Raw genomic sequence first — 15,667 nt, 5'->3', positions numbered from 1 at the left:
CAGCCAGGGCTGGCTGGGTGCTGGGGTGAGGGCGCTTGTACCTGTGTCCCAGGAAGCCCCTGGGGCACCACCTAGGCAGCAGCTAGGCAGGACAGGGGGATCAGGCCGGGCCAGGCACAGCCCCACCCGTGCTTCTGCCACATTCCCGCTGGACATGGTCCTGTGATCAGTGTGTGTGTACCCATATGTGTGTGCATACATGTACATGTGTGTATACATGAGTGTCACACATAGACACATGCATGTGCATGTATGTATGCGTGTGTGCACGTGTGTGTGTAGCCTGTCTCCTAGGCCCTATTCTGTGATCCCAGTAATAGTGTGGTAACTTAGGGCTCCTAGAAAGTTCTCCTTGCCCCTCCCCCATAAGGTCTCATCTGACTTCCCAGGAAATCCTAAGAGCTGTCATTTGATCATTTATCAAGCATGGTGTGGGGGAAGCTACACTTTGGGGCACTCGGAAGCTGGTAGGAGTTGAGGGACTGTGCAGGGAAGAGGAGATGAATTTTATGCTCACATTTGCTCCGGCCTCCCCCGTCCTGGGACACGTCCCTGACGCTTTTTATTTGCGAAGGTTTCTGCAGAGGTCTGTCTGCGTGGCTTGTGGATGGCCCCCGCCTGTCCCCTGCACCCGTGGGGAGGGTGTGTGTGTCCCGAGTTCCCCTTAAAGGGACAGCAGTCAGACTCCACCCAGGGCCCCACCGCACCCTCATGGCCTTGGTCCTGTCTCCAAGTACAGCCCCATTCTCAGGCCGGAGGTGAGAACTTCTGCTCAGGAATGTGGGGGACACGAACCAGCCCAGGACACGAACCAGTCCAGGACACGCGCCACCTGGCCGTCTGCCCCGTCACAGCCTGGGCGTGGAGGCCCCAGCAGGTCTTCAGGTGGTGCCGGTCAGCAGGAGGCCTTATTTCCCATCCAGCGGCTGCAGGGGCCTGGGAGCCCCCCTTGCTAACACATTCCCGGGGGGCTGCCGCTGCTGCTCCGCGGACCCCACTCTGAGAGTAGCTTGTGCGGAAGAGCTCCCTGTCGCCTGGCCCGGGGCGGGCCTTTCCGTCCTGCTTCAGGGAATGCCGGATCAGCCACCGGGCTCCAGGCACGCAGGTGCGGGGGCTCTGGCCTCTCCGGATGGGGCAGATGGCTGGTGACAGGGACTGTCTGTCTCTCTCTCCACAGGATAGGCGCATTCAGCCTGAATGCCAGGACGGGCAAGCCCATGCCAGCCGTGTCCAACGGGTGAGTCACCAGTCGGCTCTGGACCCAGAGCCCTCAAACACACAGCCAACTCTGCGGGGGGAACCCTGAGTAGTCTGGGCCCAGGGGGCAGGGAGGGTCCTGGGTGCCCCCACAGAGACCTGGGTGCCCTGGATGGAGCCCCCCACTGTGCAGTTGGCCCCTCCCTGCACCCAGCCTGCTGCTTGAGCATCCTGAGATCCTACCCCCCCCCCACTCCCCCAACTCCCCATGTCCCCCTCTCCATTCTATTGGGACCATGGGGGGCAGGGCGGAGCTTCTCCAGGGGTCAGCAGGGCCTGCGCTCTCCGTTCCCTTCCTCTCTCCCTGGGCTGGGTCCCCCCCCCACTTTTCCTCCCTGCTCTTTGGCCCCTCACTCCACTTCCCCTCAGCTCCCTTGTTCACTGCTGACCACCAGCCGCCAGCCCAGCACACTGGGTCCCACTGAACACCCGCCCCCCCTTACCTGGGCTTGTCACCTGTGTGCTTTGGCTGCTCTCCTGCAAATGGGGGCAACAAACCCTCCCCATGCCTCCCCCCTGGCTGGCGAGTCCCCACGCTGGCTTCCCACGCCTGCTACAGGCAGGGCAGCGGGCAGGCACTGCTTTGTGGGAGCTTCCTGGAGGGCCCTGTGGCAGAAGGGCATGGCTGGGTATGCGGCGCTCCCCTGGCTTCTCCGAGAGCCCCAGGCGCTGGGGTCCTGGCCACTGGGCTGGTCTCCAGGGATGCTCGCCGCCCAGGGCGAGTGTGGCCGCCAGTCTACAAGGAGAGTGGATGAGCGGCAGTTGGAGAGAGGACAGGCGTGAGAGCGTGCAGAGGCAGAGGAGAGAAGCCAAGGCAGGGGCGGGGAGGCCAGGCGGGCGGGAGCAGGCTGGGGCTGGAGAGGAGGCAAAGAAAGATCGGAAATAGAAGAAGGACTCAGAGGCAGGAGGGGAACAGATGGAGAGCCGGGCGGAGGGGGCCGGCGTCGAGGATTCTGTCTCCCTGGTCAAACAAATCCTGGCTCACTACCACGGGGAGCAGGCCAGCGGGTGGGCAGGGCTCTGGGCAGTCTCTCAGCTGCCAAGCTCCGGGCGCGCTGGTGGCCGCTGCCTCCTGCCTGCAGCCGGGGAGGCTCCAGGTGGACCCTGCTCTGCTCCCCGGATCCAGAGAGATCTGGGCTGTCTCGGCTTCCTCCCCTGCAACCTCTGGCCCCGGGAGGAACCCCACCAGTGGTTCTCAAAGTGAGTTCCACGGACAGATGCTGGTGGCCCCTGGCTGCCTTGGGGCAGGACCGGCCTTGCACCATGGCAATGCAGAAGTGCAACGCAGGCAGTGATGGCCCCCGAGGGCCCCTCCGTGTGGGCATCACGTGTGCTTGTTAATAAAGGGTGGGCTGCAGTCATGTCCACTTCATGGGCAAGGGTACTGAGGCTCAGTGCAGTGGGGGAGTGAGCCCACAGCCCCGCAGCTGCTTGCCCCCTGCTGGTGGCCCCTGGCTGCACTGGGACCCCCTCTGGCCTAGGCCCAGACATCATTGGCGGGCTGTGGGCTGGTCCCTGGGGGAGGGTGTCCGGCCTGACCAGGGAGGAGGTATTGCAGTGCTCCTGGCTGGAGCCGCTGGCTGGACGCTTGCTCTCCGGAGGGGACCAACCTCTCTGGCTGTGGTCTCTCACTCATGCCCAGGGAGATCGCAGCTGAGGAACTCAAGAAGGGGTGGCCGAGGCCCTTCCCCTCCTCCACGGAGCGTGCCTGCCTCTACTCCCCTTTATGCTGCCCTCCCTGCCGTGGGTGGTGAACCCCACAGGCTCCGAGCTGCACCGCTCTGGGACTTGGGCTCAGCTGGGTGCAGGGGGGCGGGGGTGGCGAGCCCACAAGGTCTTTTGCCCGCAGAAGTGGTCTATGGATGGAAAGTTTGAGAACCCCTGGTCCCGAAGCCTCCGGGTGAGTCTGGACACGTCTGTGATGCTAGGAGACACTGCCCTCCCTGGAGGTGGCCCAGGGAGCAGGGCGGGGCGCGGCCCAGGCTGGGGCCTGGCCCCCAGGAAGCAGTGCCCAGGGTCTCAGGGGCCCTCTGTCTCCTTAGGGGCTTTGCTGAGGCAGGGGAGGGGCGGGAGGAGCAGCTTCAGGAAGCTCAGGTGTGGCTCTGTCCTGTCTGGCTTTGCATTCTTCCCTCTTCTCTCCCAGTGGTGTCCCAGGGAAGAAGTGTGGCACCATCATCCTGTCCGCCGAGGAGCTCAGCAACTGTAGGGTGAGTGGCAGGGTGAGCCCTGCGGGGGAGTGGGGGGCGCTCTGTGTCTGGCCCGTGTGTGCCTGGAGGGAGCCAGGGGCAGCCCGATTCTGCCCTGGCGCCCCCTCCCCCTCGCAGTGAGCAGACTGAGACCTGGGCGAGGTGAGGGGGCGGGAGGAACGGGCCCAGCACCCCTGCCCACTCCCCCGCCTCCTGTCCTCCAGCCAAGGCTGCCTTGGCAGGAACGTTGGCAGCCAAGGGGCCTTTTCAGTCTTGCAGCGAGCCTGGGCACTTGACATTTAGCCGTCACTTTTCACTTTTATCTCTGGGCTGGGGGGGAGGGAGGGAGAGTGCCTGTGTGTTGGGAAGCCGGCGAATGTAACCCCAGGCAGCCCTTGGCTTTGCTGCTCTGTGTCTTGGAGAAGCAGGAGAGGCGGGCAGCGAAGGGCCGACCCCACGGCTGGTAACCGTGGGACGTCACCGCGGCGATGGTTCTTGTCTGCTGAGAGGTGGGCGTTGTGCCTAAGCTAGCATCCGTCCTGGCCATCGATCGTCCTGAGAGGTAGCTCCAGGAGTGTTCCCCAGTAGGCTGAGAGGGAGCAGAGTCACCCGCTCCAGTGCAGGGAGCGGCACAGTCGCGGTTCTAATCCGGGTCAGCCCGATTCTAGAATCTGGGCTTGAACTGGGAGCCGCAGGTGGGAACATGGCCAGGAGAGGAGGAGGCGAGGGGGCGACGCCAGGGCAGGGTAGCGGGGGGGACACGAGCTTTTCTGAGGAGTAAGGGCAACTCTTCTGTCAGCTCTCCGTACGTGCCAGGTTAGGAATTGAAAACAAAATTCCAAAAACGGGTTTGTCATTTCACTGGAACACGACAGCAGTTGAAGCCACCATGGGTTAACGCAACACGTTTTTTGAAAAGTGACGGTCCTCGGTCCTCCGGCGAGGAGAGGCCTCGGTTAACATTTCTGTGGCGCTCTCCAGCGTCTGGCGCGCTCTGGCCGGCTCTGCGGTCCATGCAGCGCCCTTGGCAATGACCTCCGCCACACTGCCTGGGCGTATGGAGGGGACTCCGAAAGTTCGTGAGGGAATGGAATTAAAAGATAAGCTTTATTCTGGTGCAAAAAAAAAAAAAATATGGAAACCCACATACAGCTTTTACGTAGTACATATTTTACATGACATTTTTAAAAAGTTTATTTTCATCTATATGAAAGGCAGAGCCACACAGACACACAGACACAGACACACACACACACCCCTCCCATCTGCTGGTTTGCTTTCCAAATGGCCACAACAGCCAGGGCGTCGCCAAGCCAAGCCATTGGGTCTCCCATGTGGGTGGCCCGGGGCCCAAGGACTGGGGCCATCATCTCCTGCCTTCCAGGCCCATTAGCATGGGGCTGGATTGGAAGCGTGGAGCAGCCGGGACTGGAACCAGGCACTCCTGTATGGGTGTGGACACCCCAAACGGCAGCTTTACTCTGTGCTAGAACACTGGCCCCTACATGAACTTTTTGAAGACCTTCACATTATGAAAATAGTTTTGGCCTCATGGAACACCCTCCCCCCGGCCCCAGGGTTCCTGGTCCCCACTTTGAGAACTGCTAGGGGTAGAGCTACAGTAGTGTTGACTAACACTGGTTGAGCAGCTATTCTGGGCCACCCACGGCACGTGATTTACGTGATTTATTTATCTGATGTGTTACAATATATAATGGATCATGTCTGCTGTAGTGTGGTCTGTACTTAACAGATTAAGAACTTGATGCACAGAGAGGTCAAGTGACTTGTCCAAAGTCACACAGAACCCCGGCAGTCTGGTTTACGGCCAGTTGGGCCTATGTCTTTCTAAAATTTTTATTTGTGTGTGAGACAGAGAGACATGAGGTGGGGGGAGACAGACAGAGCTCTCTCATCTGCTAGTTCACTCTCCGACTGCCCCTAACAGCTGGGGCTGGGCCAGTAAAGCTGAGAGCCAGGAATTAATGTGAGTCTCCCACGTGGGCTGCAGTGGCCCAGCTCCCTGCTGAAGCTGGAACTGGCAGGGCTGGGACCTGATGTGTGATCAGGGCGTCCCAAGAAGGGTCTGTTTTGTTTTGTTTAAGCTCCAGTTTATTTGTTTGAAAGACAGAGCAACCCGGGGCCCAGGGGTGGACAGAGATCTTCCCTCTGATGCCCACAGCAGCCAGGCCTTGCCACCTGAAGCCAGCAGTCTGGAACTCACCCAGGTCTCCCATGTGGGTGGCAGGGACCCAACTCCCGAGTCACCCCTGCTGCTCCCCAGGGCGTGCACTGGCAGGAAGCTGGCATCCACAGTGGAACTGGGACTCCAACCCAGGCGCTCTGATGTGCGATGCAGGAGTCCATGACACGTTCAGCCGCACTCCTGCGGCTGTGGCCACCGCTGGCTGGCCGGGGTGCTCGGGTGGGGCTTGTAGAACGGATAGAACAGAACTTCTAGCTAAGCGCACACATCCCAGCGCCCTCCCTGTGCACTGGGGCCGATTGGGTTGCTGCGAGGGTAGAAGTAGATGGGGAAGGTGACAGAGCCTCCCAGGTGCCTGGGAAAGGTGGACTCTGAGCTCCTTGAAGCTGAATTTCAAATGCCCCCCACCCCGCGCGCCCCCGCCCCAGCCTCTGGCCCGGCTCAGGATGTCCTCCCTGGTGGTCACTTACAAAGTCAGTAAAAGTGAGAGTGCTTTGGACATTGGGAGCTCTAGCAAGGCTCCTTGCCTTTGAGGAGATCCCAGTCTGGGTTCAGTACCGGATGGGCCCCCCCCTCCCTCTCCACTGCCCCCCCTCCTCACCCAGGGATGGCGCCTTGATTTCAGGCGCACTCTCCCCTCTCCCTCCTGAGATCCTCAGCTCTTTTTTCTTCTGGCTCATCTTTGGCTGAGCTGTCTTTCCCTAGAATACTTGCGAGGAAAAGGGACTAATTCCCCTGCATCTGGCTGGATCGAAATAATTGCATCTGAACAGCTTTGCGTCTGCCGTTCCAGCTCCAAATTCAGGGGGCGGATTAAAGGAAGCGGGCGGGAGCGGGCTTCCTGCTCACAGGACTGCGTTCTGCCCAGGTCCCTGCTCCGGCAGAGGGGTGGGGGGAGGTTGGCAGAGGGGCGCGGCGGACCCCTCCCCCTTGCCAAGATAAGATTTTGAGTGGAGGCTCCTGCAGGGCGGGCTGCAACGCCACAGCAGCACTCTTGCTGTCAGCATAGCGTGGAACTGAGTTCACCCGGACTCTCGTCCACTGTCTTATGAGTCTCCCCTGGGACTGGCGGAGGCTGGTGGGGGGCTGGGCGGCTAAGAGCACCGCCTTCCAGGTGCAGGGGTCCATCGGCACTTGAGCAGTGGTGGCTGGGGCTGCAGGGGGTGGGGTGGGGTCCTTGCCTAGGGCGGGCAGCCCTCTGCCTCTCAGACCCTGGGCTCCCTCTGTGTCTGCTGGGCGCCCACACCTGCCTTGTTTTGGAATTCAGACTTCCTGGTTGGGGGCGACACATCCTTGCCACCTCCCAGGCAGGGTCCCCGTTGTCCAGCCAGCCGAGGGGGTTGCCTTGCCTCCCGTAAGCCAAGGCAGTTGAAGCTTCACAGCATTGCTAACCCGGGGGCCTCCCTGCGCCCGAGAGGTCACCAGCCTGCTCCTGTAATCCACGCATTGCAGGTCAGGGAGTAAGCACACTTGCCCCAGTCCCTGGCTCCTGGAGTTTCTAATCGAGTGTGGGTCACAGCACCAGTCCCCAGCAATGGCGTACCCATTCACCCTCTTCCTCCCTTCCTTTCTTTGTAAAGATTGATTTGAAAGACAGAGTTACAGGGAGAGATCTCTCATCCGCTGGTTCACTCCCCCGCTGACTGCAATAGCCAGGGTTGGGTCAGACCAGGCTGAAGTTAGGAACCACATCCAGGTCTCCCACGTGGGTACAGGGACCCAAGCACAGGGCCATCCTCCGCTGCTTTCCCAGGTGCATCAGCAGGGAGCTGGATCGGAAGTAGAGCAGCTGGGACTCAAACTGGCACCCATATGGGATGCCGGCACTGCAGGCAGTGGCTTAACCCATTACACCACAACGTACGCTAGTCATTTTTACAATATTCATTTTCCATTTCCAATGTACAATTTTGAAGACTTATGTACATGGATTTCAATGTTTTTGCACCAAAGTAAGCTTATCTTTTAATTCCATTTCTCACAAACTTTAGGAAGTAATATTTGTATAAAGATAAGAGAATGAAACCCTTGGCACCACCTGGGGGAGAATGGTCCAGGGAGAGGGAACAGCCTGTGCAAAGGCCCTGGGGTTGGGAAGGATGGTAGATGATGGGTTAGAGCGGTGGGGATGGTGGGAGTAGAGGCCAATTGTGTGGGACCTTGTAGCAGAGAAGTTTGATGCCTGGAATCCTGACAGCCCAGGCAAGCTGCAGGAAGAGCCGGGCCTTCAGGCGGGAGACGAGGGCGGGGCTAGAGGCCTGGGAGGGAGGAAGACATAAAGGGGAGTGGAGGAGGGGCGGTGGTCTTCTGACCAAGTGTAAGCAGGGCTGATGCTGAGGAGTAGTTGGAGCCGACACGTGTCCACACCCTAAATAACCCGCACTCGAATATTTCCCTTTAAAAGCCCACTTGGTAATTTATTTTTTAAAAGATTTTATTTATTTACTTGAAAGTCAGAGTTACAGAGAGGCAGAGGCAGAAAGAGAGAGAGAGAGGGGTCTTCCATCTGCTGGTTCACTCCCCAAATGGCCCTAATAGCCAGAGCTGAGCTGGTCCAAGGCCAGGAACCAGGAGCTCCCTCCAGGTCTCCATGCAGGTGCAGGGGCCAAAGCACTTGAGCCATCTTCTACTGCTTTCCCAGGCCACAGCAGAGAGCTGGATCGGAAGTGGGGCAGCCGGGACTCGAACCAGCATCCATATGGGATGCCGGTGTTGCAGCTGCAGCTTTACCCGCTACGCCACAGCACCAGCCCCTGTAATGTTTTGATGTTAGAAATAATACCTCCAGTTAAAAAAAAAAGAAAATGGAAGCATTTTTCCTGATGCTAAAAAGAAAAAATGATGTTCTTTATGGACGAGTTGGAAATCACAGAAAATTAGAGCAGAAAAAACTCACACAGACATCACGTGGGTGGGCATCTTCACGTGCTTCCCCTCCAAGGCCTTTTCCTCGGTGTCCGTGTGCATCCTCTTCCCTTCTGATTGGTGTAAGAGGGCGCCTGGTCTGATGGCCCGCATTTGCCTGTGTTGCACGTGTTGCGTAGCTGCGTGTTATCATGTGGGTGGGCCGTAACCTACGGACCCATCCTCTTGTGGGAACAATAGAAACAATACTGCAGCAAGCACCCTCAGCTTCTAGTTGTTCCATTTGTCTCTCGAAGTTTAGTTGACGGAGTTATTTATGTGTTTGAGAGGCAGAGCCACACAGAGACAGAGATCTTTCTTGTGCTGGTTCACTGGCCATGACCACAACAGCCAGGTCTGGCCCACACGGAAGCCAGGAGCCACGGTCTCCCACGTGGGTGCAGGGGCCCAGGACTTGGGCCATCCTCTGCTGCTCTCCCAGGCACATTAGCAGGGAGCTGGATGGGAAGTGGGGTGGCCGGATCCTGAACCCGTGCCCTGATACGGAACGCTGGCCTCGCAAGCAGCCGCTTAACCCCCTGAGCTGGTGGGTCTTGATTAGCACGCCAGACGCACAGAATCAGGGAGCGAGCGGGAGGGAAAATGGCCAGTCTGGGGTTTTCAGCCTCTGAATGAGCAAATCAACAGATGCAGAACGGGTCAGGTTGTTTGGGAAGTTGGTCATTGTGACAACAAAGAGAGGCCGGCTCGGCCTCCTCGCCGTGGGTACTGCAGTCCAAGCATACGCCCAGGCCGCGCCGGCCTCCCCCTCCAGCTGCCCTGCCCACCATCTGTGCTAGGCTGGGGGCTTTCATGGGGGCCCAGCAAGCCCAGTGCTGGCTCCCTCCCTAGAGACCCTGCTCCAGGTCAGCCCCCTGCTGCCCAGGGCCACCCGGTCCAGCTGGTGAGACTACTTGTTAATTGAGATCGTCCTGTTTTCTAAGTGGGACCCTGCACTAATTCTAGCAGATTTGGAAACTCCAGCCGATTTTGAAAAGAGGACGGTAGCCGTGGCCATGGTGCCGCGCTCTGTGTGTTTAAAGGTCCGTGAATGGCCGGGCACGGCGGCCAGGGGCTGGAGCTCCGGGTCAAAGGCCAAATGCCACGCGGACCACTGTGTGGCCCTGGGCGAGGGACTGATTCCTCAGGCCTCCCTTGCAAAAATAGCTGTACTGGTAATCTTGAGATTTGGTTCATCATGGGTTTTTGCATTGATTGTGAATTCTTCAACTTTTTTTTTTAAATGTATTTATGTAGGGGACGGTGCTGTGGCGTATCAGGTAAAAGCTGCCATCTGCAGTGCTGGCGTCCCTGTGGGTGCTGGTTTGAGCCCCGGTTGCTCCTCTTCCAATCCAGCTCTCTGCTATGGCCTGGGAAGGCAGTGGAAGATGGTCCAAGTCCTTGGGCCCCTGCACCTGCATGGGAGACCTGGAAGAAGCTCCTGGCTCCTGGCTTAGGACTGGCACAGCAATGGTGGTTGCAGCAATTTGGGGAGTGAAGCAGTGGATAGAAGACCTCTCTTTCTCTCTCTATCTGCCTCTCTCTCTCTATGTGAGTAACTCTGCCTTTCAAATAAAAAATAAATAAATCTTTAAAATGTATTTATTTGAAAGGCAAAGTGTTGGAGGGAGAGAGGGAGGGAGAGAGGGAGGCATCTTCCATCTGCTGGTTAACCCCCCCAAATGCCTTCAAAGGCCAAGGCTGGGCCAGGCCAGCGCCAAGAGCCAGGAGCATCTTTTCGGTCTCCACATGGGCGGCAGGAACCCAAGCTCTTGGGCCAACACCTGCCGCCTCCCAGGTGCATTAGCAGGAAACGGGGCGGGGCTACATCACAGGCAGGGGCTTTGCCCAGAACACCTGCCCTCTGGTTTCAATTTTTAAAATAATGAATTAGAATATTAGCTTTGATGACTGAGGGTGTGAGGGCCTCTCAAATTCTGTACTTACCTTAGGCTTGGTCTGACCCTGGGGGCTGCCAGCAAGACCCACGCCAGAGCAGCCTTCTCGTCCCCCACTGCCAGCCCTCAGCCCCCCTGCCCGCTTCTGGACTTGACCTCGGACCCCCACAGCTCTCTCCCTGAGCAGGAGGGCGAAGGTGGGAGGAGCCCGGCCCCCCTGGGGAGAGAGGCTGAAGGCTGCAGTCTCCCCAGAAGCCTGCTTAACATTCAGAGAGATGCAAATTGAGGCAATCCTGCTGTTCTAGAAGAACTTAATAGGTTTTTTTTTAAAGATAGGGTGAAAGGCAGAAATTGCAGGAAATTGCATCTTGCGGGGAGCTGCTTTCTCTTCTCTGTGCTTAGACGGCCCCACAGGCAGGCCCAGGGTGCTGCTCCAGGTGCCACTGGGCCCAGCCTCTGGGCGAGGGATCAGACGGGTGATCGTGCGAGGGGAGCAGCAGAAGCCTTGTCCCTGTGGCTAAGTCGGGGCGGCCTTCAAAGGTGCAGGCTGCCGAGGCTTCCCTGGTCTCAGCGACTCCTGCCCACAGGGAGGGAGCTGGCGCTGGGGACTTGGGCGCAGCCTAGAAGTCTCTCTGAAGGTCTGCCTTCCACCTGTGGGTTCTGCAGTGGCACAGCAATGCAGCTGCCCACTGGGGGCTCCTGGCGAATGTTGCTGGCCCTGGATTGTGTTGGGCAAAGCAGACCAGGCTGAACAATGCAATAAGCCCCCAGTCCAGAGCAGCGCCTCACGTAGCTGCTGTAAGCGGGGAGTGACGTATCTGTACACGGGTGGATTTTTCCAGTGAGCTGAATCTCAGAGCCAGCCTCTCTCTCTCTCTCTCTCTCTCTCTCTCTCTCTCTCTCTCTGCATGGAAGCCTTTCTGAAATGGATTTCACACTTTAACTTCTCCATCAGAGGCTGCAGGACATGATTAAACTTAATCTTGATTGGAGGGCATCATTTAGAAACTCAGTTATTAGTCTTCGGAGCCAGACTGCCTATTCCAATCCCAGCTCCTCTCCCTAGCTGTGTGGCTCCAAGCAAGGGCTTTGGTTTCTCTGTGCCTCAGTTTCCTCATCTTTAAAATGGGGACAATAACAGTGTCTACCTCATGGGGTTGGTGCAAAGACCAACTGAATGAATAGATACTAAAACATGCCTGGCACATAGAATGTCGAACCAGATTATTTTGTTATTTAAAAAAAAAATTTATTTGAGGCCGGTGCCACGGCTCAATAGGCTAATCCTCCGCCTGCGGCGCCGGCACACCAGGTTCTAGTCCCAGTCGGGGTGCTAGATTCTGTCCCGGTTGCTCCTCTTCCAGTCCAGCTCTCTGCTGTGGCCCGGGAGTGCAGTGGAGGATGGCCCAAGTGCTTGGGCCCTGCATCTGCATGGGAGACCAGGAGAAGCACCTGGCTCCCGGCTTCAGATCAGCGCGATGAGCTGGCCGCGGCGGCCATTGGAGAGTGAACCAATGGCAAAAAGGAAGACCTTTCTCTCTGTCTCTCTCTCTCTCACTGTCCACTCTGCCTGTCAAAAAAATTTTTTTTTATTTGAGAGGCAGAGTTACAGACAGAGAGGGAGAGGGAGAGGGAGAGGGAGAGGGAGAGAGAGAGAGAGAGAGAGAGAGAGTCTTCCATCCACAGGTTCACTCCCCAATTGGCCACAACGGCCGGAGCTGCGCCTATCTGAAGCCAGGAGCCAGGAGCTTCTTCCTGGTCTCCCACACAGGTGCAGGGACCCAAGCACTTGGGCCATCCTCTTCTGCTTCCCCAGGCCATAGCAGAGAGCTGGATCAGAAGTAGAGCAGCCAGGATTCAAACCGGCTCCCATATGGGATGCTGGCCCTGGAGGCAGAGGCTTAACCTGCTATACCACAGTGCTGGCCCCATATTTTGCCATTTTTGTAGGCAAACAGCAGTGGTTCCACCCAGAAGTGGGAGTGCCTGGGCGAGAGTTGGCCCCTGTGCCGGCACGGCTCTGAGCACCCGAGCCCGGCATATGCCGGCCCCTCAGGCACACGTCTCCCCAACAGGCTCGCGGGGGACACCATTCTCCATGTGAGCAAGCCTCAGAGAGGTGAAGTCCCTTGCCCCAGGCTGCCCGGCTGGCCCATGGCTTGGCCGCGTGGTCCTCAGCCAGGTGCTGTGCCAGGACGGTGGCCTCTCGGTGGAGCGCTGAGCGGCCCTGGAAGTCACGGTCTGTCCAGTTCTTGTATTTACTTTTACTAACATTCCTGCCCCCTTCCTGATTTGACAGGGCCCTGAGGGGTTCTCCTAGGAGCATGTGGTGTGTTTTAGGGGTGTCAGGGGTGGGTGTGTGTGCACACGCACGCACGCGCATATTTCTTACGCTCAGCCAGTGCTGCTTACCTGTCACGCAGGTGACTGCCATATATGTGAGCAGTCACTGTGACAACAAGCAGCCCACGTGCTGGGGAGGCTGGAGGGACCCTGAGTGGCAGCCCTGCCCCCAAGGATAGGCTGTTTAGGTGCCCCCCAGCGGCTGGCTGGCTGCTCCAGCACCAAATCGTAAACCATGGGGTTTCAAAGCCCCGGGGTGCTCAGCCTGCCCAGCACACCGGGAAGCAGAGGGGAGGCTCAGAGAGCCTGAGGGACTTGCTCCAGGGCGTGCGGAGCTGGGACCGCACCTTGGAACCCCAGCTTCCTCCCTGGGGCTCCCCCGGCTGCCCTCCTGAGCAGGTCTGCTCGTGTCTCAGGTGCTCGGACACCACGCACCTGCCTCTGTGGGAAGGAGCGGGGGCCGGCTCTGTGCTTGGTTTAGTGCCCTGCTGCGTCACCACCTTGACGTTTCTCTACTTTCTTCGGACAGAAGGCCCCCCGCGTTCCCTTTGCGCTGGGCCCACAGCTTGTGTGGCCAGAGCACGAGGTGGGGCTCCCCAGGGAAGCCCCATCCAGCGTTCCCTCCATCGAGCAGGGGATGGGATTGGAACTTTGTTGTGGGGACAGCGTGCCCCCACCCCACCCCCACCCCTCCACGCCTTAGATGCTTTTCTGGGTGGGTAAGAGTGCAAACTCTGGGGTCCGACTGCCTGGATTGCTCACGGTGTGACTTTGGGCACATGACTAAAAGCCTCAGTTTTCTCCTCTGTATAATGGGGAACTGGGGAGAGTTACTTCATAGAGTTGTTTGCAGGATGAAGGAAGCCCTAACATAGCGCCTGGTGTTCGGCAGGGGCTCAGTGAGTCAACCATGCACTCTCACATTTTAACAATGTTTATTTATTTGTTTTCTCCTATTTGAAAGGGAGGAAGGGAGGGAGGGAGGGAGGGAGGGAGGGGAGGGGAGAGAAAGAGAGAGAGAGAGAGAGATCTTCCATCCACTGGTTCACTCCCCAAATGTCCACGATGGCCAGGGATGGCCATGCTAAAGCCAGGCGCCTGGAACACCTGGCAGGGACCCCAGCACTTGAGCCTCCACCTGCTGCCCCCCAGAGAGTCCCCAGAGAGAGCCCCCCAGGTTGGATCTGAAGCGGAGAAGCTGGGACTGGAACCAGCGCCCTGTCATAGGATGGCAGTTTAACCCGCTGCACCCTGTTGCCCACCTAGCCATGCTCTTATTCCAGGCCTGAAATCCGAGGTTTCCATGGAGGCTCCAGGATTCTTAGACCTCCCAGGGCCTTGGGAGCCCCCAATCCAGCTTCCTTCTCCCCGTTAGGAGGGCGACGATGGGAGAGGCGCTCAAAGCCATCCCGACCCGGACGCGTCCGGAGCCAGCCACCCCGTCTGCAATGCCTTTGGTCCTGCTAACTCTGTGTACACAGGCACCTGCAGCCCAGGTCAACCAGCCAAGCCCGGCTCCTGAAGAGCCGGGGAAGGGGACCTGGCGCCACTTCAGGGAGGGGGTGGCGTGGAGGCAGGGGCGCTGCCAGTCCCCAGCAGGGACCTCACTTCTCCAATCCCCAGCTTCCGACCCCGTTATACCCCTACAACCACGGCTCAGCCTTCCGACTCATGGGAACTGGCAGTTCCATCTCACCTACCCCGGGCCGAGGGTCACTAACCTCATCGCTCCCACCTGGAGGCAGGAGGCATGGGCGGAGGCAGAGCTCTGAGCACGTCCCACTGTAAGACTTTTGCCTTAGGGACCAGTGGAGAAGAGGCCCTGGGGTGGCTCTGCTGAGAGCCTGGGGGCCTGGGAAGGGCAGGGCCCGTGTTCTCACTCCGGCCTGGACACGTCTGCGCTCCTGGGGTGTGCAATGGGTCAACTGAGGCAGTGAACCGGACCCGGGGGTCACGCACAGAGCTGTGTGATGAGCGTGGGGCAGCTGCTCCCTGCTCTGAGCCTGGGGATTCTCAGTGGCTCACCGGGCCTTGGTCCCTTCGCGTGCTGGGTGGGGCCCTTGCCAGTCAGGGTGTGACAGGGATGGCGAAGCTGGGGTGCCGAGGCCACTTGGGCCCAGCTGGGGTGCCGAGGCCTTGTGGGCCTAGCTCAGAGCTGTGGGCTGTCCCCTTGCCTTCCCCAGCTACGCAATAATGAGATGGGGGCGGCCTCAGGCCTGCGCTCGGCAGAGGACACTTAGCCCTCCCAGCAGCCCTCTGCAGCGCATCCGTAGCCAGCCCTGGGGGGAAACTGAGGCCCCAGGGGGGACCTCCCTTGCCCACGGTGGAGGTCACACAGCTGGGGCAGAGTGGCAGAGACGGATTCCAGTCGGACCAGCTCCAGAGTCCGCCTGCTCCCCTGCCTGCACTGCTGCACCTGCCGGCCGGTGCCTGAGGTTTGAGGATGAAGTGAGTGAGCACCCCCAGAGAGAGCCCCCAGAGAGAGAGCCCCCAGAGAGAACCCCCAGAGAGCCCCCAGAGAGAGAGCCCCCAGAGAGTCCCCAGAGAGAGCCCCCAGAGAGTCCCCAGAGAGAGAGCCCCCAGAGAGTCCCCAGAGAGTCCCCAGAGAGAGAGCCCCCAGAGAGCCCCCAGAGAGAGCCCCCGGAGAGAGCTACCCAGAGAGCCCTCAGAGAGAGGGCCCCCCAGAGAGCCCCCAGAGAGAGGGCCCCCAGAGAGAGAGCCCCCAGAGAGAGAGCCCCCCAGAGAGAGCCCCCAGAGAGAGAGCCCCCAGAGAGAGAGCCCCCAGAGAGCCCCCAGAGAGAGCCCCCAGAGAGCCCCCAGAGAGAGCTCCCCAGCGAGCCCCCAGAGAGAGCCCCCAGAGAGAGCCCCCAGAG

At 59.2% G+C, this 15,667-nt stretch overlaps 1 protein-coding gene across 2 annotated transcripts in view; it reads left to right on the top strand.

Annotated features, from left to right (window-relative positions):
* The window catches only part of CPNE5 (copine 5), an 83,869-nt gene that overhangs the window by 37,250 nt on the left and 30,952 nt on the right, over nucleotides 1–15,667 (top strand). Inside the window, exons 7-9 of one of the 2 annotated variants that reach the window (XM_062187471.1) lie at nucleotides 1,178–1,237; nucleotides 3,107–3,157; nucleotides 3,401–3,464. In XM_062187471.1, coding sequence (XP_062043455.1) covers nucleotides 1,178–1,237; nucleotides 3,107–3,157; nucleotides 3,401–3,464 — 175 coding nt within the window. The remainder of the gene's footprint in view (nucleotides 1–1,177; nucleotides 1,238–3,106; nucleotides 3,158–3,400; nucleotides 3,465–15,667) is intronic. The other variant, XM_062187472.1, reaches the window with a different exon arrangement.

This window comes from Lepus europaeus, chromosome 3 (assembly GCF_033115175.1).
Source record: "Lepus europaeus isolate LE1 chromosome 3, mLepTim1.pri, whole genome shotgun sequence".
NCBI classification, from domain to species: Eukaryota; Metazoa; Chordata; class Mammalia; order Lagomorpha; family Leporidae; genus Lepus; species Lepus europaeus.
Note: the sequence above shows the minus strand (reverse complement) of the source record. Positions and strands in the feature narration are given on the sequence as shown.